Source organism: Panonychus citri, unplaced genomic scaffold, assembly GCF_014898815.1.
Source record: "Panonychus citri isolate SS breed McGregor unplaced genomic scaffold, ASM1489881v1 Contig00023, whole genome shotgun sequence".
NCBI classification, from domain to species: Eukaryota; Metazoa; Arthropoda; class Arachnida; order Trombidiformes; family Tetranychidae; genus Panonychus; species Panonychus citri.
The window spans coordinates 496,738-524,121 of record NW_026515428.1 but is presented as its reverse complement, the minus strand read 5'-3'; the positions used below and the strand labels follow the sequence as shown (position 1 = coordinate 524,121).

The window sequence follows — 27,384 nt, the reverse complement described above, 5'->3', positions numbered from 1 at the left end:
CTAAGAGGGCGCCAGGTGAGTTTGACTATTAGAATGAGAAATGAACAAAACTCAACCGATGTTGAGGTTTAATTGTAGTTTAGTTTTAATTTGGTTTTCTCAACAATTAATTCGCTTTATTTGGAGTAGTTTATCTTGTTAATTGTTCATTTAATCAACAATGGTCGTCGCTGATCCAGCTAATTACTTGGAATTAGATAAATGGATGAGTCGTTTACCCAATAAACTACAACACACTCCACTCAATTTAATTTCAATCCCAGGTAAGTTTTGTCATCTTTTTATTTTCTCTGTTCTTTCATCATCATCATTATCATCCCCATCCCTTGACATTTATTGATTATATTACATTACCTGATTTCCTTTCTCATGTTATTTACCATGTTTAATATATTCTATGTATTTATACTCGTTTTCTTTTCTTCTCTCCAAATGACTTAAGTCATCAATTCCCTTTAGTCTGTTTACCAGTCAACTATGATTCCTTTTTGTGTCTTTGGGAACATGAGACATTTTCTATAAGATTTTTTTTTCTTTCTTCATTTCTCTTTGTGACATTACCTTTTGGCTACCTTTCAAATTAATTATTCTAAACCATTAATTGTCAGAGAATTAGCTTTATGGTAGTATATTAAAACTCTAGTTTAGTAACAATAAAATAGAACAAATCCTTGCTTCCATTAGTTCTTTTTCTACCCTTTCTTTTTTTCTCTTTCTCTTTGTTTCTGTTTTTTTGTTCTATTCTCTTTTCTTTTTTGTTCTATTCTCTTTGGTGTCCTTTTCTTTCAATTTTGCTCTTTTTTTCTGCAAATAATCACTTTTCATTAGTTTTCCATTTACATTGAAACTCTCTTGATCTATTTGTTTAATCAATCAACTAAATTAAATCTTTCATATTCCAATGATCGATGATTTCACTTGTTCTATCAGCTATTGATCTATAACCTCTTACACTGTGTTGATTAAGGAAAACATGTTGATTGTGCTTCTTGGCTTCTAATTAATTATCTTGTTTAAATATATCATTAAGAAAATTATTCTTTCGGATTCTTTCAATGTAAAAGATTTAATTTAAGTCCAAAGTTAGAGCCTCATCCACTTGAAACTTGCTTCCTATTCTCAATTCTATTGAGATTCAATTTGGGCCAAGGTTTGATTGTTTTGGAAATTTATTTTTTCTTCTCGTTTCGTGATTTCAATCTTATAATACAATCAAGTTAATTGTTTAATAATAATGAAGGTTATTTGTATCTTAAACTGTATAATTTGTATTTGATTAGCTGAATTACTCAATAACCAAATTAACTATGTTTCTGTCAACAAGTTATGAATTAGTTAATTGCTTGATGAATGTCAATTAAAAGCCTTTCTCTCTCTCTCTCTCTGTCTTTATCACTAATTGTTGTAAAAAGCAAACTCATCTGTTCACAAATTGTATCATGTTGTTTATCATGAACAATCACTCTGTCAATCCTTTAATCTGATTACCCTGAGAAAGGTTAATTTAAGGAAAAATACAATAGCCTTCGTCAATTATTACGACCCTTTCTCCATGTTAATCACTTACGAGTCAGATTCTTGATTATTATTTAACCATAAGCAGATTAGCAGTTTTATCATGAATACGATCAATTAATTAAAACCCTGAAATGATTGAAATATGCAAGTTTTTGCTTGACTTTTATCTTGATTGCAATACAAACTAATATAAGATTGTCCTTTCATGATTCAAAGCTACAAAAAATATGCTAACATTAGCTGAATGATTCATTTAGAGTTGGAATAACTGTCAGAACAATAAACTAATTGTTGTATTTTTCTTTCTCTCTTTAGGCTCTCATGATTCTGGTTCCTATTCATTGTCTCATGGGCGAGGTTTGGCACCAGATAGATCTTGGGATGGACCTTTTACTGCAATTCATTTATTTCCTAAATTAACTGGTCGCTTTGTGATTAAAAAATGGTTTAAAACCCAACGAGTTGACATCAAAGAGCAACTTAACCATGGAATTCGTTATTTTGACCTTCGAACGGCCTCTGACCCTTTTGACAATGAGCTATATTTTGTCCATGGTTTATATGGAGATAAAATACTTACCATGTTAAGATCAATAAGAGATTTTCTCCATTCTAATGAGCGGGAAATTGTTTTCCTTGATTTTCAACATTTCCATTCGGTATCACAAGCTCAACATGTTACCTTGATTAACAATCTCATTCAATTACTCGGCAATAAGATATGTCCTTATGTTAAATATCGACGACTCGATGAATTAACTCTAGCCGAAATGTGGGCCAAAAGATATCAAATAATAATCGTCTATCGTAATGATGACCTTTCTGCCCGATACAATGAACTTTGGCCTAGTACCATGTTACCAAATCCTTGGGCTAATACAGCTTTACCTTCAAAGTTGATCCCCTATTTATGGAATGGCCTTTCTAATCGTCCGTCTGACACTTTCTTTGTTCATCAGGCCATTTTGTCTCCGTCCAAAGCTTTGGTAGTTCGAAACATTTGTAATAACCTTTACTCTCGACTCTCCAAAACTGGGAACCAGAAAATTGAAGAATGGCTATTGGAAGTTAAAAAGACCAATTTTAAACCAAACATAATCATGGCTGATTTTGTTGATTATAATGATTATATTCTTGCCAAAAGAACAATTTTAATTAACTACGATTACCTTGATCAACGTTAATTGTAATGACATCAGCTTATTCTCATTCATTTTATATTCATTTCTTGTCATCTACTTAAATTCACTGACATTTTAATTGTTCAACAAACAAAAACATAATCATGACAATTGTGTTACATTTAATTGTACAAAACAAAACAAAACAAAACAAATCTAGTGATTTACATGTAGTGCTTGAAATCTAATTGTTATCACAAAAATTGTCTGCGATATCACGTAACCCATTTTAAGCCTTAAACATCAGCAATCAATCTAATCCGATGAAAAAAACAACATATCTACAATCAACTAAATTAATAATATTGTAATTTTTATGCTTTGTATTATTATTTATATATTATTGGCATTTTAATTGTTGTAAAAATTTAAATTATCAAAGTTTATTTTCTTCCCCTTAGCTTATTAATATTGAAACATTTTTCTTTTGATTTGATGTAAACAAAAATCATTTCAAAACTAATCAATACGATCCGGGGATAATTAATTGTTCCCATTCACAGTTGATTCAAACTCGACATGGGTGGTTGATGGAAAATTAAGTTTGGATAAACAATCAACTCCATTGATTGTTTTTCATGAAAATCTCAAGGTTATAATCAATCAGAGATACTTTTCGATAGTATTTTAATCAAGAAAATTTGATTCAATTGCTCAATTAATGATCTGAAAAAATCAAATGTTTTACTGTTCACCTGAAAATGTGATTAATAGAATAGCAAAAAAAAGGATGAGGATGTTTTCATTTAATTTCTTCTTTACTCATTTCAATTTCATTACTTTTTTGTTTTAATTGTCTCTTGACACGTTTGGTAACAGGAACTTCGTCTTTGTCATCATGCCGATTTCGATAAAACTCTTCATCTTCTTCCTCATCACTCTCTGGAGTCCAATTGCGTGGCCGTTTTAACGCAGTTTTACCCGTCGGATAAACAATCAATTCAGCATTGTCGTAGAATGGATGTTCGTCTATAACTGGATTGGCATTAAGTCGAACCGTTCGTGGAATTAGATGTTTCACTTCTTCGAAGGGTCGATTTAGATCAGCATAAAATGGTATCGCCAATGATTTTGTTGATTTGATCTTCAATAATTGGATTGCTTTACCGAAAGTTTTATAAACTGATTTACAGACAAATTCTAAATTGTCGGCTAGCTCTTTTTCCGATTGTCTGAAAAGTCCAAATGCTACACTTGAATCGGGTCCATGTCCAGTTATATAAAGAGAACAAGTTCCAAGCGCTTTATCGAATGAGTTTTTTAAGTGTTTTCCTTTGTATTTCAAACTGATACCAATTGGAAAACTTTTCTTCTCAATCCAAAATTTGTGTCCCAAAAATTTGGGTAACAATTTAAATCTATTTGAGACTAACCGAGAATCGGCCATAAATACATCAAATGATGAGGCAAGTCGACGTTTCATTGTCGGTAACCGATACTCGGTTAGTAATTCTCTCATTGGTAAGATGAAGAGTCTATGTTTAATCAAATCCTCTGAAACACCAGCTTCGATTAATCTTTTTTGATAATATTCCTTGGTAATCCGAAGATCATAATCCCGATCGGGTAAACCTTCATGGTTACGATCAATTACAATCATACAAATTGTTGGATCAATTAAATTAAGGTATGGATGAGGAAGAGGACGATAATTGTTAATATAAGTTGTCCTATTTGCTGGTGGTAATTTGAAGCTCAACTGGAGATACATTTTATCATTTTTTCCAAATCCAGCTAAGGCCATTGCTTTATCCTCTTTTTCACCAACAGAAAGTAAATTAACTTTTTTTTTCTTTTTACCATCAACTTGATCTACTGATGCACATGATTTCTCAATGGAAATTTCAGCATATCTTTTGAATACTTTGACCACCTCATCAATTGCAGATCGATCAACATAAGAATCCATTTTGGAAGAAACAAAAAACACAATTAACCAAACAATTAAATTAAATTAACTCAACACGTTTTCTTTAAATTATCAACACGTTTGAACTTCAACCACATGAGTAAACAAAAACTCTCTCGCCACCTAACCAAATGCAGAGAAAACGAAACGCGCGTAATTCAAATTCTTTCTCAAAGTTCTTTTTCTCGATCTTCATCTTCTTCCTCATCACTTTCTCAAGTCCAATTGTGAATACTTTTCATCTTAATTTTATTCCTTGGGTAGACAATTAATTTAGATTATCATTGAATAGATTTTCATCAATCACTTGATTGAAAACTAATTCATCAACTTGGAGTGAAAATATTACTAATTGAAATATCAACGAAAAGTTATATTTGATTGATCTTAAATTTACTTAATTAGTCAAGTTAATTTGTCTCGTTGAAGGATTTACACTTTTGAAGGTTAAATATTAATTAATTCATTGATTGTGCAATTTATGATTCAACTTGAAGTGATTATTTTGTTTTCATTGGAACTGAAAAGTTTACTGATTAAAGAATTAAAAAATTAATTGTCTTATTATTGAGATTATTTAAATTTACTGATTTGTGATTAGTGATTAGCAAACAAAATTAATTTGATTTGTTTGGTGTTAATGAAAAGTTAACAAACCATTTAGCTTAATTGTTTGTTTTCAATACGATTTGATTAGTTAATTTTTTTCATTTCATTATTTAATTAGCTCTCGGGCTTTTTAATTTAAATGAAAATATTTTAATCGCAATTTTGACCTTGATCAAAATCAAATTGATTACAGTTTGTTAATCCAGAATCAACAGGTTAACTGTTAAGGATTAGCTTGAAAAAGCAATTGGCTTCAAGTTAATTACAATTAAGAATTGATTGTGTTGCTTATTCTTAATAGAAACAATCAAAGTTTGTAAATCATTTGAAATAAATTTCCCTTTGTAATTAATTGTTACTGTTGATTACAACTCGAAAACATAATTGTTAATGTTTAATTTTAACTCGGGGAAAGCCAGTTGAAGAAACTTGATTTCTAATTGTTGATTAACTACGTTGATCGATAATTATTACCACTGTTAATTTATTGATGTAATTTGTGTATCAATTGATATTGGAAAGGTCATAATTATAATAATTCAATTGACTAATTCATATCGGTTGAGAATTTTGTTTGTTTTCGTTAATTGTTTCACTAATTAGATTTTTAATTTCTTTCTTAATTATTGACTGGATGTCCTTTGATCGATTAGTTAATTCCTATGGATTTATCTCCTCCCATCTGAACTTGGAAACTCACTCGATCACAATCATAATTAATTCAATTTCTCATCTTACCCATCAACTCATTTTCTTTCAGTGTTAATTAATTCATCTCTTAATTTACTTCCTAATTGTGATTAACTTTCCAATCCAAAACCATCAACTTAAATTTCCAATTCTATGATTTAGTTTCATCATAAAACTTTCAATTTAATCCCAAAAAAAATGTCTTCTTTTCCCTTGATTGTGATAAATCAATTGTCCATCTTGTTAATTATCTTAGGATTAACAAACTCAATAAATTGTAAAGTTTCTCAAAGTAAATTGTTGACTAAGCCCAATCAATCAACCTTAATTAAACTCGGATTCTCTGGTATATTTTGGAATTACATTCAATCAAACAGAACAGAATTAAACAATTTAACACCTAAATGTTTATCTAAATTAAAACATATCAGTGATTTAATTGAATCAGATAATCCGGAAGCTCTGAAATGTAAGTAATCAACTGATCAACAGTTAACATCAACAACAATTAGATCAAACTTACTTCCAGCAATTAACCGATGTCCATTAATTTTTTCTCGTTATTTCTGAATCAATTTTCTCGACAATTTAAACTAAATCAAAGTGCTCAGCTTATCAAGTCACCTTCCAAATAAAATGTTTGAAATTTCATACGCTGATTTAGAGGGATATGATCAGTGTTTATCACTACAATCAACTCATTATTGTCAAGCCTCCGTAATCCCAATGGACAACAATTTATATCCACATTGGTTTTCCCTTCGTTACAATACAACAATTCACATTGGATTTTGCTTGCCGAGCATTTGTACACCTGATCAAGTTGATTATCTCATAACTTCAGGTAAAAGTTCAATTGATTAACCAACAATTAACCGAACTAACCTGTTGATTGTTTGTTTTCTTCCAGCAATTAAATCATATGATTGGCAGAAAGTTTATTTCCATGGCTGTCAAGTTCCCTCTACTTTCTTGGAGCGATTGAGTAAATCAAACTCTTCTCAATTCGGATCATTGTTAGTTAATTGTTTTCTCTTAATTGTTCCAATGAAACTTGTTTATTAATCGATTAATTTCTGTCTCATTAGTCTCTTCCTATCTGGAATCGTTTTGATCGTTGTCGTTACAACGATTTTGGACCATTTTAATTTCTTTGATAAAGTAAATCGTTTCAAATGGTTGAAACATTTCACTATTCAATCAACTAATCGTAATCTTATTAACAATCAAATTAACAATAGAATCAGTTTAATTGACTATTTTAGAATATTAATTTCAATTATATTTCAAATGGTTCATTCATTTGCTTTGATTTGTATATCTAATTTACTTTACACTACAGGTGAGTGATTTGAACATTTAATTGTTTGAGATATTTTTAGTTAATCAATTGATTAATTGTAATTAGAAAGTCTATCAACTTTAAGAGAGTTCATTTCTCAATGGACTTATCAACCATTTAATAGTGATTGGCTTTATGGTGGATTAATTTACCTTGGGTGAGTTAATTGTTGTCACCAATTAATAGAAATTAGAAATGATTAACTAACAATTAAAAACAATCTACAATTAATTCAGTGCTACTGCTGCTGGTACTCATGTTTGGTCAATTGTTGAAGTGGACACACCGATAACCACATACGTTTGGATTTTCATCAAGAAACTCATCATGTAATTACATGTAGATGATCAGGTTGATTATGATTATCTAAATTGTTACTTTTTGAATTTTCTCAATTTTTCCACCAGTTTTTGGCCTGCGCTAATTGTTACAATCAATTTGAAAATTATCTTACCTTTATTGGGAACTGGTCCAGTTTATACTTATCATACTCAATGGAGATCGGATGTTTGTGCCTCTAATTGGTTGTACACTTTGTTACATATTCACAATTATCAGAATGCTTATGATATGGTAATTGATTGTAGATTGATTGATGAATTGATTTGCTGATTGTTTTCCTTTTTTTCATTTCTATGGTCAAGTGTATTGGTCCATTCTGGTCAATGGACGCTGAGCTCCATCTCTTTGCTGTTGCTTTGATCTTCGTCTATTTATATAAGAAAAGTCCTCGAACTGCTTATGTCCTAAATACAATCGTAATGATTATCGGTCTTGCTGTTGTCTTTAACACTTATTATTCAAATAATTTCGTCTACAGATTAGCTGGTTATAAGTTTGAACATTGGGAGTAAGTATTGAGTGTTTTAAATAGTTACGATTCCATTTTATTGATTATTTTGTAAAATTTTGGCATTTTCGTTAGACAAATTGAAAGTTACATCACCAAGACTTACCTTAGGTCAGAATCTCACCTATTTGCTTATTCATTGGCACTAATGGTCACTTATCATTGTTGGATGAATCCAAGTTCATCTATTGGTCTATCAAAGGTATTCCTTGATTCTAATTATTTTAACCATTTAAACTAATCAATGTCTCTCTTTTTCATGCAGATCATTTCTCGGCTAATTACAGTTCTATTGATTATCTTAATTGTTCTGGCAGCTTATTCTCCAGGATTATGGAATGTATTAAAGATCGAAACTACCCCCTTTTGGTACGCTCTTCATGCGACTATTTGTAAAGCCGTTGTGTCCGTTGGTTTTGCGTGGATTGGATGGTTAGGTTTCCATGATGAGCGAGTTTATAAACTTATGATTAAATCTAAAGTCAAATTGGACATTAACCATAATAAATTGATCGACGAGAAACCGGTTCGAAATGAGAAATTGCATCAATCGAATGCGGTTTTATACAAATTATCATTAGCGGCCTCGAGGGCCACTTATTTTTCCCATTGGCCTTTGTACATTTGGTTTTATGCAAATAAAACTAAAGTTTATCTGGATAGTAGGGTAAGATTAAGATTATCTTAATTGCAATACTCAAATTAATATTAATTTTTTCTTCTTTTCTTTTCTCTTGATTAGTTCCTTACTGATTTAAGTTTCTTAATTGCCATTGGATATTTTTCTGGATTAATTTTTCACTTTCTTGTAATTGGTCCAGTTGAAAGTATCATCTCGTCATTTAAACGAAGAAAAACAAACAAGATTGAGTAATTTAATGTGTTAAATATTTCGAATAAAATTAACCTAAATGTTGTTTTATTTTCAAATTCAAGTTAATTGCTGAATTGGGCGATTTTCACACTTTCTCGAAATTTTTACTTTTTTAGAGAAAAAGTTTTTGCATCTCGATACAAGCCATCTGACTATCGGAAGAATTAATCATGTTCGGACTAATCAAAGACACGAAACAAGAAGATAATCGGAAAGTCATTAAGAATATAAAATGTTTCCAATTGATTGAGTTTCTTTGTTTTCATTTGCATTTCAATTTCCATGGAAACAAATTGTAGACAAGAGAGAGAGAGAGAGAGAGAGAGAGAGAGAGAGAGATCCACACCTTATGAAGAAGAATGAGAAGGTAAAAGATATAATTACGATTCGATTTTTGGACATTTCGAGTTGAGGCCATCGACTCTAACCTTTTCTCTTCTCCTTCCGAATCCATTTGTGATCCACCTGAATAGTGAATCTCTTGGTGGTTTTTGTTTACTTTACTGACCAAATGGGTTGACCAATTTTTCCAGATTAATAGATTTTAACGATTATTTAATTTTATTTCTCTCTAATTGTGATATGAGTGACTCCATAATTAATATTGATGACACTTTCTCCATACTCGGTGGTTTCTCAACAGAAAGTGGTTATCCCCTTGGCGAGGTGAGATTCCCTTTAATTAACTGCAATTCATTTATTTCCTAAATTAACTGGTCGCTTTGTGATTAAAAAATGGTTTAAAACCCAACGAGTTGACATCAAAGAGCAACTTAACCATGGAATTCGTTATTTTGACCTTCGAACGGCCTCTGACCCTTTTGACAATGAGCTATATTTTGTCCATGGTTTATATGGAGATAAAATACTTACCATGTTAAGATCAATAAGAGATTTTCTCCATTCTAATGAGCGGGAAATTGTTTTCCTTGATTTTCAACATTTCCATTCGGTATCACAAGCTCAACATGTTACCTTGATTAACAATCTCATTCAATTACTCGGCAATAAGATATGTCCTTATGTTAAATATCGACGACTCGATGAATTAACTTTAGCTGAAATGTGGGCCAAAAGATATCAAATAATAATCGTCTATCGAAATGATGACCTTTCTGCCCGATACAACGAACTTTGGCCTAGTACCATGTTACCAAATCCTTGGGCTAATACAGCTTTACCTTCAAAGTTGATCCTCTATTTATGGAATGGCTTTTCTAATCGTCCGTCCGATACTTTCTTTGTTCATCAGGCCATTTTGTCTCCGTCCAAAGCTTTGGTAGTTCGAAACATTTGTAATAACCTTTACTCTCGACTCTCCAAAACTGGGAACCAGAAAATTGAAGAATGGCTATTGGAAGTTAAAAAGACCAATTTTAAACCAAACATAATCATGGCTGATTTTGTTGATTATAATGATTATATTCTTGCCAAAAGGACAATTTTAATTAACTACGATTACCTTGATCAACGTTAATTGTAATGACATCAGCTTATTCTCATTCATTTTATATTCATTTCTTGTCATCTACTTAAATTCACTGACATTTTAATTGTTCAACAAACAAACACATAATCATGACAATTGTGTTACATTTAATTGTACAAAACAAAACAAAACATATCTAGTGATTTACATGTAGGGCTCGCAATCTAATTGCCATAGAAAAAAAGTTTCTCTTTCATGTCATTTAATTGCTTAGTTAAATTGTCTCTTGAAACCTCCATTCTGATTTGCCCCATATGATGATGGATTTCGATAAAACTCTTCATCTTCTTCCTCATCACTTTCTGGAGTCCAATTGCGGGGCCTTTTTATCGCAGTTTTACCAGTCGGATAAACAATCAATTCAGCATTGTCGTAGAATGGATGCTCATCTATGACTGGATTGGCATTAAGTCGAACTGTTCGTGGAATTATATTTTTCACTTCTTCGATGGGTTGATTGAGATCAGCATAAAATGGTATCGCCAATGATTTTGTTGATTTGATCTTCAATAATTGGATTGCTTTACCGAAAGTTTTATAAACTGATTTACAAACAAATTCTAAATTGTCGGCTAGCTCTTTTTCCGATTGTCTGGAAAGCCCAAATGCTACACTTGAATCGGGTCCATGTCCAGTTATATAAAGGGAACAAGTTCCAAGCGCTTTATTGAATGAGTTTTTCAGGTGTTTTCTTTTGTATTTTAAACTGATTCCAATTGGAAAACATTTCTTTTCAATCCAGAATTTTTTTCCTAAAAATTTGGGTAACAATTTAAATCTATTTGAGACTAACCGAGAATCGGCCATAAATACATTAAATGATGAGGCAAGACGACGTTTCATTATTGGCAACCGATACTCGGTTAGTAATTCTCTCATTGGTAAGATGAAGAGTCGATGTTTTATCAGATCCTTGGAAATACCAGCTTCAATCAATCTTTTTCGGTAAGGCTCAAGATATGTCCGTAAGCTCAACTTTTTTACTTTCAGCTGACTTTTTTTCGGCTTACGATTACAGCTACATATGGAAGTTAACTGAATTTCTCAATTAATTGTGTTTGTTTAAATTAGGTTAGGTTAGGTTTTCACTATTAAGGGTCACCATGGACAAAGGAAGGCCCGGAGGGCCTGAGACAATCAAACTATCACACAATTCATGTAATGTTAGCGGTCGACAGCTGATTAGCCACATCTTTCGCTAATCACTTTTATTTCATTGTTAAATGTGGACTAACATGTACCCGCTATACCCACAAGGCGTCAAATAATCTTAGATTGCTGAATTAATCGACTAATCAATTAAATTAAATCATTTTCCTAGAAAGCCGCGAATCGTAAGCCGAAAAAACGTCAACTGAAAGTAGAAAAGTTGAGCTTACGGACATATCTTGAGCCTTACCCTTTTTTCGTAATATTCCTTGGTAATCCGAAGATCATAATCCCGATCGGGTAAACCTTCATGGTTACGATCCATTACAATTATACAAATTGTTGGATCAATTAAATTAAGGTATGGATGTGGAAGAGGACGATAATTGTTTATATAAGTTGTCCTATTTGCTGGTGGTAATTTGAAGCTCATCTGCAGATAAATTTTGTCATTATTATCATCAACAGAAAGTAGATTGGTTTTCTTTTTCTTTTCACAAATTTTGGAATAAGTTTTGAAAACTTTAATAACATCATCAATCGCCGATCGATCAACATAAGAATCCATTTTGAGGAACAGAAAAAACACCAAACAAATAAAAAACAAAAAAAAAATAACACGTTTTTTTTTCAAATAAACATTCAAACTTTGAACTTCAAGTGACGGTAAGCCCTAAATGTCCACATTATGTATCTGATCCTATCGGATATTATTCGATATTAGGATCAAATATTATCGGGTCCAAGTCGAATTTTTAACTTAATTAACTTAATTAAGTTGATTAAATTGCCAAGAAAAGAATTAACAATAGCTTCAAAGCAAATCTACATTAGAAACTTTGTTAACACATGTTAGTCCATTAAATATGAGGTTAAAAATAGAGCACCAGAAATTAAATGTTAATAATGAATAAAAATTTGATTAAGATTGAAAGATGGGCAAGAAAGTATAAAAATTGTCTATTTGATGGAAATATCTGAATTTTCATTTAACCTTAATACAATCTATCTAATAATCTAATTAGAAAGCTTTGGTAAATAAAAAAAATTGAAAAATTAAGAAATTAACCTTTAATTCTTAAAAAAAAATAAATATTAAACAAGATTCGAACCTTAGATAAAATTTCTATGGGCATTCACCTTATCACTGGACTAACAAATTTATTTTCAAATTTTCTGCTAATTTAATGATATATTTAAAAGATTGTGGACAAATAGTCGCGTGTGCTGAATGTCCACAACTTCGTGGACGAATAGACTTTTCCTCAAGTGACAATTTTAATTTTTGATGCTATCGACGGTATCGATTATCCTCGATGATCGATGGTCGATACAAATTCTTTTCTCTTTCGGCAGTTTTTTGCCTCTTTCGCACTTTGCTCTTTCTCCCCTCGATGTGAGAGCCATCTAACGATCGGAACAACTGTTATTTCTCACAATCACCCTCTGGAAAGTCATGGATAGATATTGTACTAACCAATGTCAATGAAACTGAAATAATTGAGGGCCCATTCTTAGCTGATCATAGACTCTACACAGTAAAGTTTAAACCACAGAATAGATTTATCCAAGATGAAAAACTAACTCACAAATCAATAACAAATAGAAACAAAATCAAATTAGCTCACGTAACTGACTTCAGACTACTCTTTAAATCGCTCATCGATGTACAAGAGGTCAATCATAAGTTTAGAAGAAGGAAAAAAGTTGCAAACAATAGAAGAATTAGAAAGCTAAGGAGAAAAATTCAGAAACTCAAAAGGAAGAAGGCAGACCCACAAAGAATAAGAGAATTAGAGCTAAAATGTCTAAAAGTTAGAATAGGAAGTAAAAAAGGAACAAGAAAGTACATGTTCAAAATCAGAAATAATTCAGAAAAAATGTGGAACATGGTGAAGAAACTAATAGGAAAAAAAGATGATCTGTTTGATCTAGTAAATAGTAGAAAAATGAAACCAAAATTAGATGAGTTCAGTAGAGAAAAACCAGAACTAAAGACAGAGACAGGGTACAGATCAGAAATCAGCAACTCAGAGAGGGAGATGATGATGAACTTCACGTTTCGATCGCAATCCGGTAATGCTGATAACTACACAAAAACAATGTGGAAAAATTATGGAAAGCTAATAAAATTAATCTCATAAGAGCAATTGAACAATCATTCGAGTATGGAATCGTTCCCATAGAGATAAAGACTTTCGGGGCTCACTATATACCCAAACCAGATGGAAATCTCAGGCTGATTAAAATCGCAAATTACATCCTGAAAGTTTATGACAAAATCCTGACAAAGAGAGTGCAAAAAGTACTAATGGAAATAATAATTCCTAACACACAATTTGCTTACAACTCAGTAGTAAACAATGATGACTTCCATGTAATAATAAGAGAACACCTCGAAAATGGTCTGGTAGTATCCCTCGATGCAACAAAAGCATTCGACAACATTTGTATGGAAACAATTTTGGAAGAACTGAGTCGGTATGTCGATCAAGGAACGATCTCAATGATAAGATCATTTCACACTAACAGAATCTTACGTTTCTGTGAAAATAATCAAATTCAATACAAATCGGATGACATTGGAACAGCAGCGGGATCGTCTCTGGGTCCAATTCTCTTTGTTATTGGCCTAAACAAAGCAATTAGAAACTGTGTTAGAAAGAAAGTTAATTTAATTGCCTTTGCAGATGATATTGTGTTACTTACAAATGAGAGTGAAGTGGAAAATCAAAAACTGATTGTACAAAGCGAACTGCTAAAAATAAACCTACAGTTAAATGACAGTAAAACGAAAATAATCAAGCATCCGGAAAACTCCAATCAAAAAATAACAGGAAGGTACTTGGGTTACCCAATCAATGAAACAAGTCTAACCAGAATCATCAGCGAACATCAAAGTAAAATTCAGTCACAGCTCCGAGTTATTAACAACCTACCAATACATTATCAAAGAATGGTGATATCAGCACACACGAACTCGATCCTTTACCATCTTGGACCACATGCAATCTACAGAAATGGAAACTACAAAAATCTGATTAACAACCTGCAAGAAATTGTAAACAAGAGATTAAAACGAAATCTAAACCTCAGTAAACGATCATCAAACTGGTCACCAATTATACTCTTTCGTTTGGAAAATCCAGTACAACATTGGCTTCGAAATCAAATCATCGCGATAAACAAAACATCAACTAATCTGGAAAACTGGCCCATCGTCAAAATAAATGATAAACAAATCACGTTTTCGGAACCAAATCAATCGAGTGTGGAAAAATTCTGGAAAAGAGAAATGAAATATTCAGCGTTACCAACGGTTAGAATCAAGCAAAGATCAAACAAATACTCATTGGATGAGGAAGAAACAGTTTATGAAACAATGGATGGAACGAAAAACAGAACGACACTTCTAGCCCTCTTCATGTTAATCAGTAAATATAAGAACACAAGAGTAAACTTCGAACTTCCAACAAACATCATAAGATTTCCAAATTCAATCAGTACGAGAATGATAATTAAGATGCTCGAAATGCACACGGGTGTTTACACTTGGAAGGCAACGGAAATAAACAACATGATACCTGTGGAACCAAGAAGAACGATAAAACTAAAGAATCGGATAAACACATTGGATGACATCAAAGTAAATCTAAATGAGAAGATAGAAAAGTTGATAATGAGCAATAGAAAACCATCAATGTTTACAATACTAATTCCAGAACCAATGGAAAAAATGTATAGCCATTACCAGGAAATTAGCTTAAAACAGCTAAACAACCTAATCACAGAGATAAACATGTTCAACCAAATGATAAATGATAAGAAAAGAAAAACAAGAAACATCGATCACTACTTAAAACACTGTAATAGCACGAGAGAATATTGGTTAGAATCATGGAATTTAAATGAAAAAACAAACTGCAAAATGAAAATAAATAACCTTAAACAAATTCACAAAATACTAACCCAGAAAACTGAACGACTAGTTCAGTGTCCGCAAGGACCTTCAGTTAACCCTGAAGAATAATGTATAATGCATTCGCCAGAAGGCGCTAATAAAATACAATCACGTTTTCTTATTTTATGTTTGTTGTTATCAATAAATTTGATTGTTTTCTAATTGTTGTTAACTAATTATGGCTCAAATTTTAGCTGGAATTGGACGATTAGGTCTTGGGTTAGCTCTTGCAGGTGGTATTGTCAATAGTGCTTTGTACAATGGTAAGAAAATGTCTTGTTGTTTAATATAATTTTTATTTCCTGTTAATTCCTGGCAATGGTTTTTATAGTTATTGCTTTGGGTTAGGTTATGTTTTAATTGTTTCACTTATTTGGTTTCATTTTATTTTATTTTAGTTGACGGAGGCCATAGGGCAGTCATTTTTGATCGATTCTCTGGAATTAAACCTAACGTTGTTGGTGAAGGAACTCACTTTTTGATTCCATGGGTACAGAAACCCATCATTTTTGATATTCGTTCAAGACCCAGGAATGTACCGGTTGTTACTGGTAGTAAAGGTAAATCTTATTGTTTTCTGTTGTGATTTTTCATTGAATATTCAAATTACTAATTATAACTCTCTCCCTCTATTAGATTTACAGAATGTCAATATCACATTGCGTATTCTATTCAGACCGGTCCCTGAAAATTTACCAAAAATGTACACAAGCCTTGGTGTTGATTATGATGAACGTGTTTTACCTTCCATCACAAATGAAGTCCTTAAAGCTGTTGTAGTGAGTATCTATTTGCAAAATGAGTTTTATTGAAAATCCATGTGGTTTAACAAGAATTTAATTTTCTAAAAATCTAATTTAATAGGCTCAATTCGATGCAGGTGAACTGATCACCCAAAGAGAGTTGGTGTCTCGACAAGTCAGTGAAGAGCTTACAGAAAGAGCTGCTCAGTTTGGTCTCTTATTAGATGATATTTCACTGGTAAGAACAAATTTCTTCTCATAAATTGATTGTTTGCAGTAAATTAAAAGGTGAACTAATTTTTATTTTCTCTTTTTTTTCCTTGATAATCTTTAGACTCATTTGACTTTCGGTCGTGAGTTTACCGCTGCTGTTGAGATGAAACAAGTAGCCCAACAAGATGCAGAAAAGGCTCGTTTCTTAGTAGAAAAGGCTGAACAATTAAAAATTGCTGCAATTATCACCGCTGAGGGAGATTCACAAGCCGCTGCTCTGTTGGCTGCAGCATTTGGTAAAGCTGGTGAAGCTTTAGTTGAACTTCGTAGATTGGAAGCAGCCGAAGAAATCGCCGCTGCTCTATCAAGGTCACGAAATGTTGTTTATCTACCATCCACTCAAAATGCCCTTCTTCAAATACCATCATGATCAGTCCAGTGATCAAATCAAAACCACTGAGAACCTTACGTTCAATTAATTGTAACCAATAGTAACAATATATTCCCATTTCTCTTTTTTTGTAATTTTTCGCTCTTCTCATCTCCAAGTATCCCAAGCAAACAGTGTGTCAACATAAGAAGAGAAAAATGATTAAAACTTATCTCTAGTTTCTACCAATCCCATTAAATTGTTCCAAGTGAATATATTAATCAGTGAGATGGAAAATGATGAAATCAGAAAGTGGTCATATTCGGATTATGGACTAATCAAAGACACGAAACAAGAAGATAATCGGAAAGTCATTAAGAATATAAAATGTTTCCAATTGATTGAGTTTCTTTGTTTTCATTTGCATTTCAATTTCCATGGAAACAAATTGTAGACAAGTGAGAGAGAGAGAGAGAGAGAGAGAGAGAGATCCACACCTCATGAAGAAGAATGAGAAGGTAAAAGATATAATTACGATTCGATTTTTGGACATTTCGAGTTGAGGCCATCGACTCTAACCTTTTCTCTTCTCCTTCCGAATCCATTTGTGATTCACCTGAATAGTGAATCTCTTGGTGGTTTGTGTTTACATTTACTGACCAAATGGGTTGACCAATTTTTCCAGATTAATAGATTTTAACGATTATTTAATTTTATTTCTCTCTAATTGTGATATGAGTGACTCCATAATTAATATTGATGACACTTTCTCCATACTCGGTGGTTTCTCAACAGAAAGTGGTTATTCCCTTGGTGAGGTGAGATTCCCTTTAATTAACTGTTCCATAAGTTGAAATCAAATTTGATTCCAATGATTTAGTTAATTTGTTCAATCCTTTGGTCATTTTTTCCCATCTCATTTTCAACGATCAAGTGACCATTTTGGTTGATAATCTTTTATCATCATCTATTATTAATTTATGGTGCTAGACATAAACGTCTATTGTTAATCAAATTGATTGGTTATTACGATCAATTTGTATTTGTTTTGATCAAAATCTAATAAAAGATAAAAAAGTTGCGTTTGATTGAATCTAACATGTGGTTGTATGGACAACGACGGGTTTGGCCTGATACTCATAAACAATTCAGATGAACCAATTCAGTTAAATGAGTTGGAAATTGCAGAGAAGAGAATTGGTTCTAGTAAGTACAATATGAGTACTTGACTTTTCAAGACACTGACCTGAATCATCTCTAAGCACCAGGCCAAAACCGTCGTTGTCCATACAACCACATGTTAGATTCAATCAAACGCAACTTTTTTATCTTTCATTAGATTTTGATTTAGAGAATATAAATTGATCTTAATAACCAATCAATTTGATTAACAGTCAAATCAAATTAACCTCTCAATCAATTATTGCTGAGCTGTATACGAAAATTTGTCATTCACTGTTATCAATGAGTTTTAATTGATAAATTAACGGTACACTAATTGTGGTTAATTGTTTCTAACTAATAGGAATGTGATCTGGAACATGATCAGTGGTTACAAAATTATTTGACGACAATTGATAAGATTGTATTACTTGGTAAATCTCCGGCGAAAGGATTAACAGATCAAATAATCAATGAATGTTTACAATGGAGAGAAAAATTTAGAATCAAATTTACCGAGTAAGTTGATTAACTAATCTAAATATTAACAGAAAAATTAATCCAATCAATTAAATTTCAATGGAAAACAATCAACAAGGAGTGAACGAGGTGCCATCTTTTTAAAGTATTCAAACCAAACGGAAAGTAACTGGAACAACATTGAGTCAAGGTAACAATTAAGTTAATTTGATCAGATTTAAACCTAAATTAATCTAAATTATTTTTAATTTCACTTTTCCTACCAAAAGTCGTGGTTCATTTTCAAAAGGATCAAGTGATAGTTTTAAATGGGATCCATCAAGGTTAACATCTCGATTCTCAGCAAAACAATCATGTAAGAAACTGAATTTAACTTAATCAACAACATTCAAATTGAAATTTTCTTCTGTAATTAAATTTATTTTCTAATTATTGTCTCGAAATAATTTAGATCATCCAAATAACAGTACAACATCTAAATCATCGTCAGGAACATCTCGTTCAATAGTAACTTTAAGTAGTCGCGAAAGTTTCGGCGAGGAAATCAAAGTGACCCTTGGTGGGGAAAATGGACCTCGTCCATCTCGCTCAATCATCTTACAACCATTACAATCAACAATTAAAACTGTATTATCTTCATCTTATTCAGCCAGAAGTCGGGATGACTCTAATTCATCAATACGGCGACCCAAGCCGGTTCAGCTTCCACCGATAAATAATAGTATCAATCAACCACCGCCGTCATCATCGCTGCCACCACAATCATTTCAATCCGATCAGATCAAGTCCAAAAGTCGCACCTCCGTTAATTTGACCAAAAAAGTGACCAATAGAAAAGGTGAACATTTTCAATTCGTAATTTTTAATTGTTGTTAACTCTTTCAAATTTGATTGATCAACTTATCGTAAAAAAATTGGATATAATTAAAATCAATCTCTTTCAATCAATCAAGATTGGCAATCAATTTTTTTTCAGATTTAATCATTAAGCTTAAGATGTGTTAATCTATTACTTTGATGATGATTACTAATTAATGATTTTCTATTATTATGATTTACAGGATGATTAGTGATTAGTTGATTAACTGATTGTTAGTATTAATCGGATGAAGAAATGGATCTTTCTATTTTGATTTTGAAAGATAAATTGTCTCGATCGTACAAACGTAATTATATTGATTTGATTGCTGATTGTTGATTGTTGTTGTAAATTGTTGGAATTGGAATTAGAAAATTGTTCTTAATTGTTGATCTTTTCTCCTTCTATTTAATTTTTCCATAGGTTTCCCATCGCCTCCTGTTTTTTTCTCAATCAATGATATTTTCTCAACCAGAAAGAAATCAACTGATTATCTTAATGATAATTCAACAATTAAATCATCGCTTGAACTTTTAAAACGTAACAATCAACTAATTGCTGGAAGATCGCTGGGATTTGTTAATAAGAAAGCGGAAAAATATCAAAAAACCGGCTCATTGTCTTAGCACAATTAATCAATTTGAACAATTTAATTCTGTTTATAGACAACAATTAAGGTGATCAACAATTAATCAATGACAAGAGTTCAATTAAATTGAACTAATCAAATTTTTACATAATCGTAAACTCCTAAACAATTAAACTGCAATCTGATAAGTGTAATGATGATTAAATTATTTTAAATTGTAAATTTTACAATAAAAACATTTCTTTTGATTGATTTGATTAATTGTTTCATTTATTATCAATTAAATTAAACTCCAAAGTGACATAACATTGATTAAAGAGAAAGTAAAAGTTTCAATGAAAACAAATTTCTTAATTGAAACAATTAAACGTAATTAAATGAGCAACTGATAAACAATTTATCTATTAGATGATTTTGATTATGATTAAACCATAATACTTAGACAATCAGATTAGTTAATCAATCTCGTGTTAAATTGCTGGAGTTTAATTCAAGTGGATTAGACAAGGTTAACCTTGTTTAATATTGATAACCAATTGTAATCAGAGGATGAAAAAATTAACTCAATCACAATCAACAACAATTAAGAGCTAAATCAATTCTAGTGTCAAGTTATTTTCCCTCGTTTTTTGCTTTGTTTTGATCAAAATAATCAACTAATTGTAAACTAATATGAATCATCCTCAGCACAATCAACTAATCATCTGAAGGTCTTATTGATTTGGAGATTTCCTTAATTAATCAACTGATTGTTTCCTCGTTTTCGTTAAATAATTAGACTAATAATAAGCATGTGACTTTAATTGTTGTTGTTGTTTTTGTTATTCACTTGATTTAAGGTAATCAAGATCTGCACCTAATTAGCTAATTGTGATTTTCTTAATTTTCTTCACCCTGTCAACAAATTAAATCAACAATCAATTAGTTGATCCTTTTGTTTCACTCGGTTGGAGGACTTTTACAATTAAACATTTCCCTTAGTAATTAACTTTAATTGTGAAGAGATCTCTTGTACGGTCAAGAGATCTCTTCACAATTAACTGAATTCAACTGAATTAATGATTCATTTGAATGTATAGTTTAAGAGTAAACAATTAACGGTTGGTAACAATTTACCTGATCATTGATTTAGATATAAATTGTAACATCTTTGGTAATTGTATTGATACTCTTTGATTGTTGTAAATTTCATTTAATTAACCAAACAAACTGATGAGAAATCAATAGATTTACAAACAGTTAATATGTCAATCAATCAATCAAAAGAGTAAATAAATTTCCTTAATTATAAACAATCACAATCAGGTTAATGATCTGATTGTAGCTAAATAAAAATAAAAAAGTTAATTCCGCAATTAGCTAAACATGATTTCCATTTGCAATTAAATTAATTTGAATATCAATCGACACAAACTCTATGTAAGTATAAGTTAATTGTCACCAATTTGAATTCATCTTGATTGAAAGTTAATCTATTAAAGTGCAAAGTAAAAGATTCAACAATTAACTATTACAATTAGATAATGTTAATCTAGATACTACTTAAGAAAGGTAAATATGATTAGTTGATTATTTTTAATTTCATCTCAGTACAATTAACACGAGAAAAGAGACACGAGACAGTTAATTACAATTAAGTGTTTCAATTGATTTTAATCATAATCATATTGCAACAACTGTACTTGTAGTTGCTTAAAAACAACAACAATCATAAAGCAAATTACTTTTAATTGTTTAACTACAATTAATTCAATTCGATTTTAATCATAATAGTGATTACCTGTCATCGTTGATCATTTACTAATCAAGATCAATTGAGTTAATCATTTGTTGGGTCAACTTAATTGGGATCAGATTAACTGGAACTGAATAACCAAATATGGATTACACCTTAATCCAAAATTTAATTTTCTGTTGATTTTAATCATCATCATGATTAACTGATGATTTCTTCATGTTCAATTTACAATTTAGTCCAAATTTGTACAATTAAAAATATCCAAACCTTAAAAGAGAAGGTGAAAAAAATTAATCACTTGATTTCGATTACAATTAACGAATTGTAAATTGTTAAAAGCATAACAATAGTCAAAGAATTAACTTTAATTGTTACCCTTAATTGTGGAGATTAATTTTTTTCATCCTTATATAAAAAGAGACATTGAAAATTTAGTTAATCATTAAATCATCATGATCATTATTTGTATTATTAATAAATTTACCGTTAATCTTGGTCCTAATCAGTTAATTAATTGTATAATCTAAGTCCAAGGTGACCAATTTAACTGTTACAACAACAATTAGATAATTGTAATAACAATCAAAGTTTCTGATCACTTTTTCATCAATCAGCTGATTGTGCTCAATTCAAATAAACTAAATTCAATTAAAAGGGATAATTAAGAAAATTAGATTTATTTAAATTCAAATCAATCAAAACTTGTGACTTCCTAATAATTTAATTTCAAAATGAGATTAATAAAAGTTTGAGTTAATCAATTGATTGATCAATATTATTTAAATTGCCACAATTAATCTGATCTTTGATACAAATTAATGATTAACGATTTTTAATTTTCCAATTACTATTATTATAATAATAATAATCTAACTGTTAATTGTAAAAGCCTTGAGCAATAAACAAATTATCAACAATTTACTTTTGGATTAACTTGATGATTTAATTGAAAAAAAAAATTAACCATCTTAAAGTTAATCTCAAAGACCAAGAAGTTAAATTTTGATCAACAATTTGAATTGTTGATGATTAGCTAAATCCAGTTTCCGGAATCAACAAATAATAATAATATAATAATAATAAATTATATGTTGTCAAAATAAATTAATATCTAAATGGTGAAAAATTAAAGTTAATTCAATTTTTTTTTGTTTCGTTAGTTAATAAATTGCCTTAATTGTTTAACATTGTATCATAATATTTTTCATTTCATTCAACAATTAAGATTGAGAATTGATTGTAAAGTGATAAGTAATAAGTATGGAAACCATGTTAATAACAATTAACACCAGTCAATCAATTGATTAATGGTCATCAATTTAAAACATGATTAACATTTAGCTAACTAATTGTTATCGGAATCGTTGAAAATTGAAATTGAAGTTGCGGAAACAAATGATTAGTTATAAAAATTGGCGAGAAAACAATTTCAACGATAAATCATTTCAACAATTAAGTAAACTATCTTTTAATTATGACAATCAGATGGTGATAATTAGAGACCATCAACAATCAACAATTAAGACTGAGAGAGAGAGAGAGTGAGCGAGTCTATTGTCGATTGGGAAAAAAAGTATTAATGACAATCAATATATTCCGATTCCAATGGTGAATCTTTGATGATGTAATGTTAATCAACGACACTTGACAATTAAATTACAATTAACCGGAGAGAACCAGATTAATCAAACTTATTTGAATCAGATCTTAATGTTTAGTTTTCCTGGTGATATTTTATAAGAGATTAAATCATCTCCATTGGGTGAGATTATCTGATTTGTTTTCTGCCTCTTCCATTAATCATCAATTGAAAATCAATGGTAAAAACTTATTGTAAGAGTGAGGGCCACACAGAAAATTAAGATAATCAATTGATGAGGACAGAGAATGAGAGATAGAGATTTGATTAAGAGAACTGGATAAGTGATAAGTATACGGATTAAGTCTAATGATCAAGAGATCTCTTGAAACAATGATTAGATTAACGTTGATTAATTGTTGAGAAACGATTGAGAAATGATGATGAAGGAGGAGGAAGGAGTTGAGGAGGAACCATTGGTAAAATGGCTGAGAAAATCCCTATGAGAGATCCCATGGAAATTGTTTCTTCCCTCATTTAACTTTAATCTAATCTTCCAATCAACAACTGAATTAAGTATTTAAACATTGGCAAATAACAACAATCAACCATAATTAAAAACCTTAAATTGTGATTGAAATGAAAAAGTGATCAATTTCAATACAACATCAAAATCAAAGTAAATAATCATCTAAATCGAGTGTTAAACTTTTCTGTTTTCATCAGAAAACTTTTCAACCCTTTAAATTTGTACATTATAATTACGATTAATTATCTAATTTTATTGTAACAATTAGTATTAAAATGATCCAAACACCAATGTCTTCACCTAAAGTAAGTCTTATTGATCCATCAGAACTACATCGACCTGAAGAGGTTAAAGAGAAGACACAATTCAGACAATATACAACTAATCAAGTAAGTTAATTAATCATTAATCATGTCTGTTAATATATTGGTAATCTAACCTGTTGATTGTTGATTAATCTTTTCCTCAGGATGATCCAATTCAAAAGCGAGTCCAAAACACTTACCTTAAAATGCACACTCACCAAACTTTGGACTTTGCAACTCGAAAATTGGCCCAATGGACTAAATTTGATAAAATGGAATTAACAATTATGGAAGGTTTGGAAAAATTAAATGACCTGATCGACGAATCGGATCCCGATGTGGACATGCCAAACATTGTCCATGCCTTTCAAACCGCTGAAGAGATCAGGAGGAAACATCCGACCCTTGATTGGTTTCATTTAACTGGACTAATTCACGATCTTGGTAAGGTAATGGCCTTTTATGGTGAACCTCAATGGTCAGTTGTCGGTGATACATTTCCGGTTGGCTGTGAATACGCTGATTCAATTGTTTACAGAGAGACAAGTTTTAATCTTAATCCGGATGCATATGATTCAAGGTATAATACTAAGTATGGTGTTTACAATGCTAATTGTGGATTGGAAAATGTTCAAATGTCCTGGGGCCATGATGAATACTTGTATCGAGTTCTGGTTAACCATCCAAATATGAAATTACCTGAGGAAGCTCTTTATTGTATTAGATATCATTCATTTTATCCATGGCACATGTCAGGTGATTATATGTATCTATGTAATGAGAAGGATAAAGCGATGCTGGAATGGATTAGGGAATTTAATAAGTTCGACTTGTATACAAAGTCTGAAATCGTTCCCGATATTGATCAACTTCGTCCTTATTATCAATCACTTATCGATAAATATATTCCTGGTAAGGTGAAATTCTAATCACAATTAAAACTCTCTACACTCATCAACAATCAACATCTTCTGGATCAGTTGAGATTTAATTGTCTAAAATCTTAACCACAAACTTTAAATATTTACTCAAGATTATATTTCTTAATTGTTTCTTAATTTAGTTATGTTATTATCCTCAATATATTCTCACCTTATCCTTTATCCATTACTCATTATAATTGTATTTATCTTTACTCTTAATCCTATTAATCCTTGTGTAAATGTAATTGTCTCAATACTGACTAAATCTCATCAATATAAATATAAATAATCAACAATTGAAATTAGTTTTTCGAAACAATTTATTTTAATTTAAAGACAAACAATTAGAGTTACGATCAATCGATGTGTATATATTAATTAGATTAGAATAACAATTAGAATGAAATAAGAATCATGAATATGATTGTTGAATTTTGGTTCGATGAGAGAGAAAAAAGTTCTTAATCCGAATCGATCATCTTCTTGAGATTATCGTTCTCTTGGCGTAATTTATCGAGTGTCACCCTGAGAGATTCATTTTCTTTTCGAGGTAACTTGCTCTTAGAACAATTTGATTCTCCTTTAATCTTCTCGCTTCTCTTGACCTTTTAGCGGCCATATTGTTCTTGACCCTTCGAGCCCAATATCGAGCGTCTTTCAGAGTATCGGGCACATGTTGTTTCCTTGATTTTCTCATGATTGGCTGAGGTCGAAGTTCGTCTTCAGAGAAACGAGCACTAGAAGGGTCAAAATTAGCATCACTTCCTGGTCGAGTGGCCAATGCAATGTCCAGTGGACTAGAATGATGGAGAAAATAAATCGAAAAGTTGAAAAATCTAATTTTTCGGTTCGATGTCTTAATTGTTATTCTTACCTGAATTCAACTTCTAATTTTGCTGATTCCTCTCTGATTGCGTTTATATAATTAAAATCAACTCCATTCTCGATTAAAAATTCATCCAAATTCATTAAATTGTTGTTGGTAAAATGATTGTGATAATTTTGATTGTTGTTGTTGTGGTTCTAATTATCATTTAAATTAGTTGTAGTGTTCAATTGTGGTGGGAAAAAATTAACAATGAATTAAAAAATTTACACGAGAAAAACAAAACAAAACAATTTAACAAAAAGTTAATTTCTTAATCTTTCACATTAATTAATTATTCATTTTTTGGTCTAATTCATTGATCTAAATTAATTGATTATATTGCTGATTAACTTAATAATCCATTGATTAGAAAGTAAAATTTTTCTTTATAATCATCTGATTGTTGGTTGATCATAAACAGTAATCAAGAAACTGGAGAGAAACAAAAAGTTCAATAATTAATATTAATTTGATTGGGATAAATTACGAAATTAATTGTTTGTGGTTGAAAATGTTTATTTTAATTTAAATTCACAATCAAACCTCAATTTTATCCATGTAACCTTTCATGTTGATTAGTTTGTTGATTGTTGATTAGTTGTTGAACACTTAATTGTTGATTATGATCAATATGAATACACTTTCACAGAGTAACAATTAACAGATTCACAATTAGATTGATGAACAATTTTTTTCCCAAGATGTTAATTGTAGGTTAATCACAATTATGAGACCATTTAAATAGATGCCAAACAATTTATCCTAATTGATTGTCCACTGATTTCTCTGAATCTCCTAACAATTTATTAATAGTGTTCAATTGATGATGATTATGATCAGTGTGATTTATAAAACGTGAGGATTAAGAGGATTCAAATTGCTGTGATCATATTGATTTGTTGATTAACATAAAGTCACGTTGATTGATTTAATTTGTGTCTACAAACATTTGATTTTAAATTGTAAATTATTGTTGATATTAATTGTCTATGTCTCTTGAATTAATCAAATTAAATGTTATCAATTAACTGCTACATTGGTCTCGATTCTTAATTGTTATTATGTATTCAATTAATGACAATTTAAAACAAAAGTGATGGTTTAATTTCATGTATCTGGTGATTGTGATTAACTTTCAATGTGATCTTAATTATTTATGATTAACCATTTACATTAATCACTGAGCACATGTTATTAATTGTCATGGATTAAGTTAATAAATTAATTATTAATAGATTTTACAATTGATCAATTTTTTTAAAACAAATTTAAGTTAATTGTTAACCTTGATAACAATCAACTGAATTGGTTGAACTTTGTTCAATTTTGATAGTTTAACAAGAAAATCTGATTAAGGTTTTATAATTGTTAATTGCTACTAATTGTTGTATATATATATTGACACTTAATTTACTTTTAAATGGTCTGATTTATTGTATCAACAATTTGCTAACA

General features: G+C 30.6%; 9 protein-coding genes across 10 annotated transcripts; 6 read left to right on the top strand and 3 right to left on the bottom strand.

The window, feature by feature from the left end:
- Positions 1-8: 8 nt before the first annotated feature.
- Positions 9-3,130, top strand: LOC128396662 (PI-PLC X domain-containing protein 3-like). Its single transcript, XM_053357283.1, has 2 exons — positions 9-263; positions 1,834-3,130. Exons 1-2 carry the CDS (start codon positions 161-163, stop codon positions 2,700-2,702), a joined length of 972 nt encoding a protein of 323 aa, XP_053213258.1. The 5' UTR covers positions 9-160; the 3' UTR covers positions 2,703-3,130.
- Positions 3,131-3,309: 179 nt separating this feature from the next.
- Positions 3,310-4,711, bottom strand: LOC128396654 (uncharacterized). Its single transcript, XM_053357274.1, has one exon. It carries the CDS (start codon positions 4,606-4,608, stop codon positions 3,442-3,444), a length of 1,167 nt encoding a protein of 388 aa, XP_053213249.1. The 5' UTR covers positions 4,609-4,711; the 3' UTR covers positions 3,310-3,441.
- A 1,019-nt stretch (positions 4,712-5,730) lies between these two features.
- Positions 5,731-9,098, top strand: LOC128395513 (uncharacterized). Its single transcript, XM_053355946.1, has 11 exons — positions 5,731-6,376; positions 6,512-6,751; positions 6,818-6,923; positions 6,996-7,249; positions 7,316-7,406; positions 7,486-7,578; positions 7,657-7,822; positions 7,894-8,099; positions 8,175-8,301; positions 8,365-8,766; positions 8,842-9,098. The coding sequence occupies exons 1-11, from the start codon at positions 6,106-6,108 to the stop codon at positions 8,971-8,973; spliced, it is 2,088 nt and encodes a 695-aa protein (XP_053211921.1). The 5' UTR covers positions 5,731-6,105; the 3' UTR covers positions 8,974-9,098.
- A 593-nt stretch (positions 9,099-9,691) lies between these two features.
- Positions 9,692-10,450, top strand: LOC128395533 (PI-PLC X domain-containing protein 3-like). Its single transcript, XM_053355968.1, has one exon. It carries the CDS (start codon positions 9,848-9,850, stop codon positions 10,448-10,450), a length of 603 nt encoding a protein of 200 aa, XP_053211943.1. The 5' UTR covers positions 9,692-9,847.
- Positions 10,451-10,505: 55 nt separating this feature from the next.
- LOC128395523 (uncharacterized) lies at positions 10,506-12,270 on the bottom strand. The gene is made up of 2 exons (XM_053355958.1): positions 11,869-12,270; positions 10,506-11,405 (listed from the first exon to the last, which is right to left on the bottom strand). The coding sequence occupies exons 1-2, from the start codon at positions 12,177-12,179 to the stop codon at positions 10,673-10,675; spliced, it is 1,044 nt and encodes a 347-aa protein (XP_053211933.1). The 5' UTR covers positions 12,180-12,270; the 3' UTR covers positions 10,506-10,672.
- Positions 12,271-15,672: 3,402 nt separating this feature from the next.
- On the top strand, positions 15,673-17,147 carry LOC128395296 (protein l(2)37Cc-like). Its single transcript, XM_053355708.1, has 5 exons — positions 15,673-15,835; positions 15,971-16,132; positions 16,209-16,351; positions 16,437-16,553; positions 16,650-17,147. Exons 1-5 carry the CDS (start codon positions 15,751-15,753, stop codon positions 16,956-16,958), a joined length of 816 nt encoding a protein of 271 aa, XP_053211683.1. The 5' UTR covers positions 15,673-15,750; the 3' UTR covers positions 16,959-17,147.
- A 152-nt stretch (positions 17,148-17,299) lies between these two features.
- On the top strand, positions 17,300-20,239 carry LOC128395275 (uncharacterized). Of its 2 annotated transcripts, XR_008326586.1 has the most exons (7): positions 17,300-17,716; positions 18,424-18,578; positions 18,658-18,729; positions 18,809-18,894; positions 18,991-19,377; positions 19,601-19,705; positions 19,822-19,963. XR_008326586.1 is itself a non-coding variant. In XM_053355684.1 (6 exons), the coding sequence occupies exons 1-6, from the start codon at positions 17,633-17,635 to the stop codon at positions 20,022-20,024; spliced, it is 987 nt and encodes a 328-aa protein (XP_053211659.1). In that variant the 5' UTR covers positions 17,300-17,632; the 3' UTR covers positions 20,025-20,239. The 2 variants fall into 2 exon arrangements, 1 of the variants encoding a protein (XP_053211659.1); XM_053355684.1 differs by lacking the exon at positions 19,601-19,705 and having other exon boundaries at positions 19,822-20,239.
- A 3,664-nt stretch (positions 20,240-23,903) lies between these two features.
- LOC128395287 (inositol oxygenase-like) lies at positions 23,904-25,363 on the top strand. The gene is made up of 2 exons (XM_053355696.1): positions 23,904-24,222; positions 24,303-25,363. Exons 1-2 carry the CDS (start codon positions 24,109-24,111, stop codon positions 25,065-25,067), a joined length of 879 nt encoding a protein of 292 aa, XP_053211671.1. The 5' UTR covers positions 23,904-24,108; the 3' UTR covers positions 25,068-25,363.
- Positions 25,364-26,923, bottom strand: LOC128395304 (hepatic leukemia factor-like). Its single transcript, XM_053355721.1, has 3 exons — positions 26,473-26,923; positions 25,936-26,084; positions 25,364-25,858 (listed from the first exon to the last, which is right to left on the bottom strand). The coding sequence occupies exons 1-3, from the start codon at positions 26,497-26,499 to the stop codon at positions 25,582-25,584; spliced, it is 453 nt and encodes a 150-aa protein (XP_053211696.1). The 5' UTR covers positions 26,500-26,923; the 3' UTR covers positions 25,364-25,581.
- Positions 26,924-27,384: the final 461 nt, after the last annotated feature.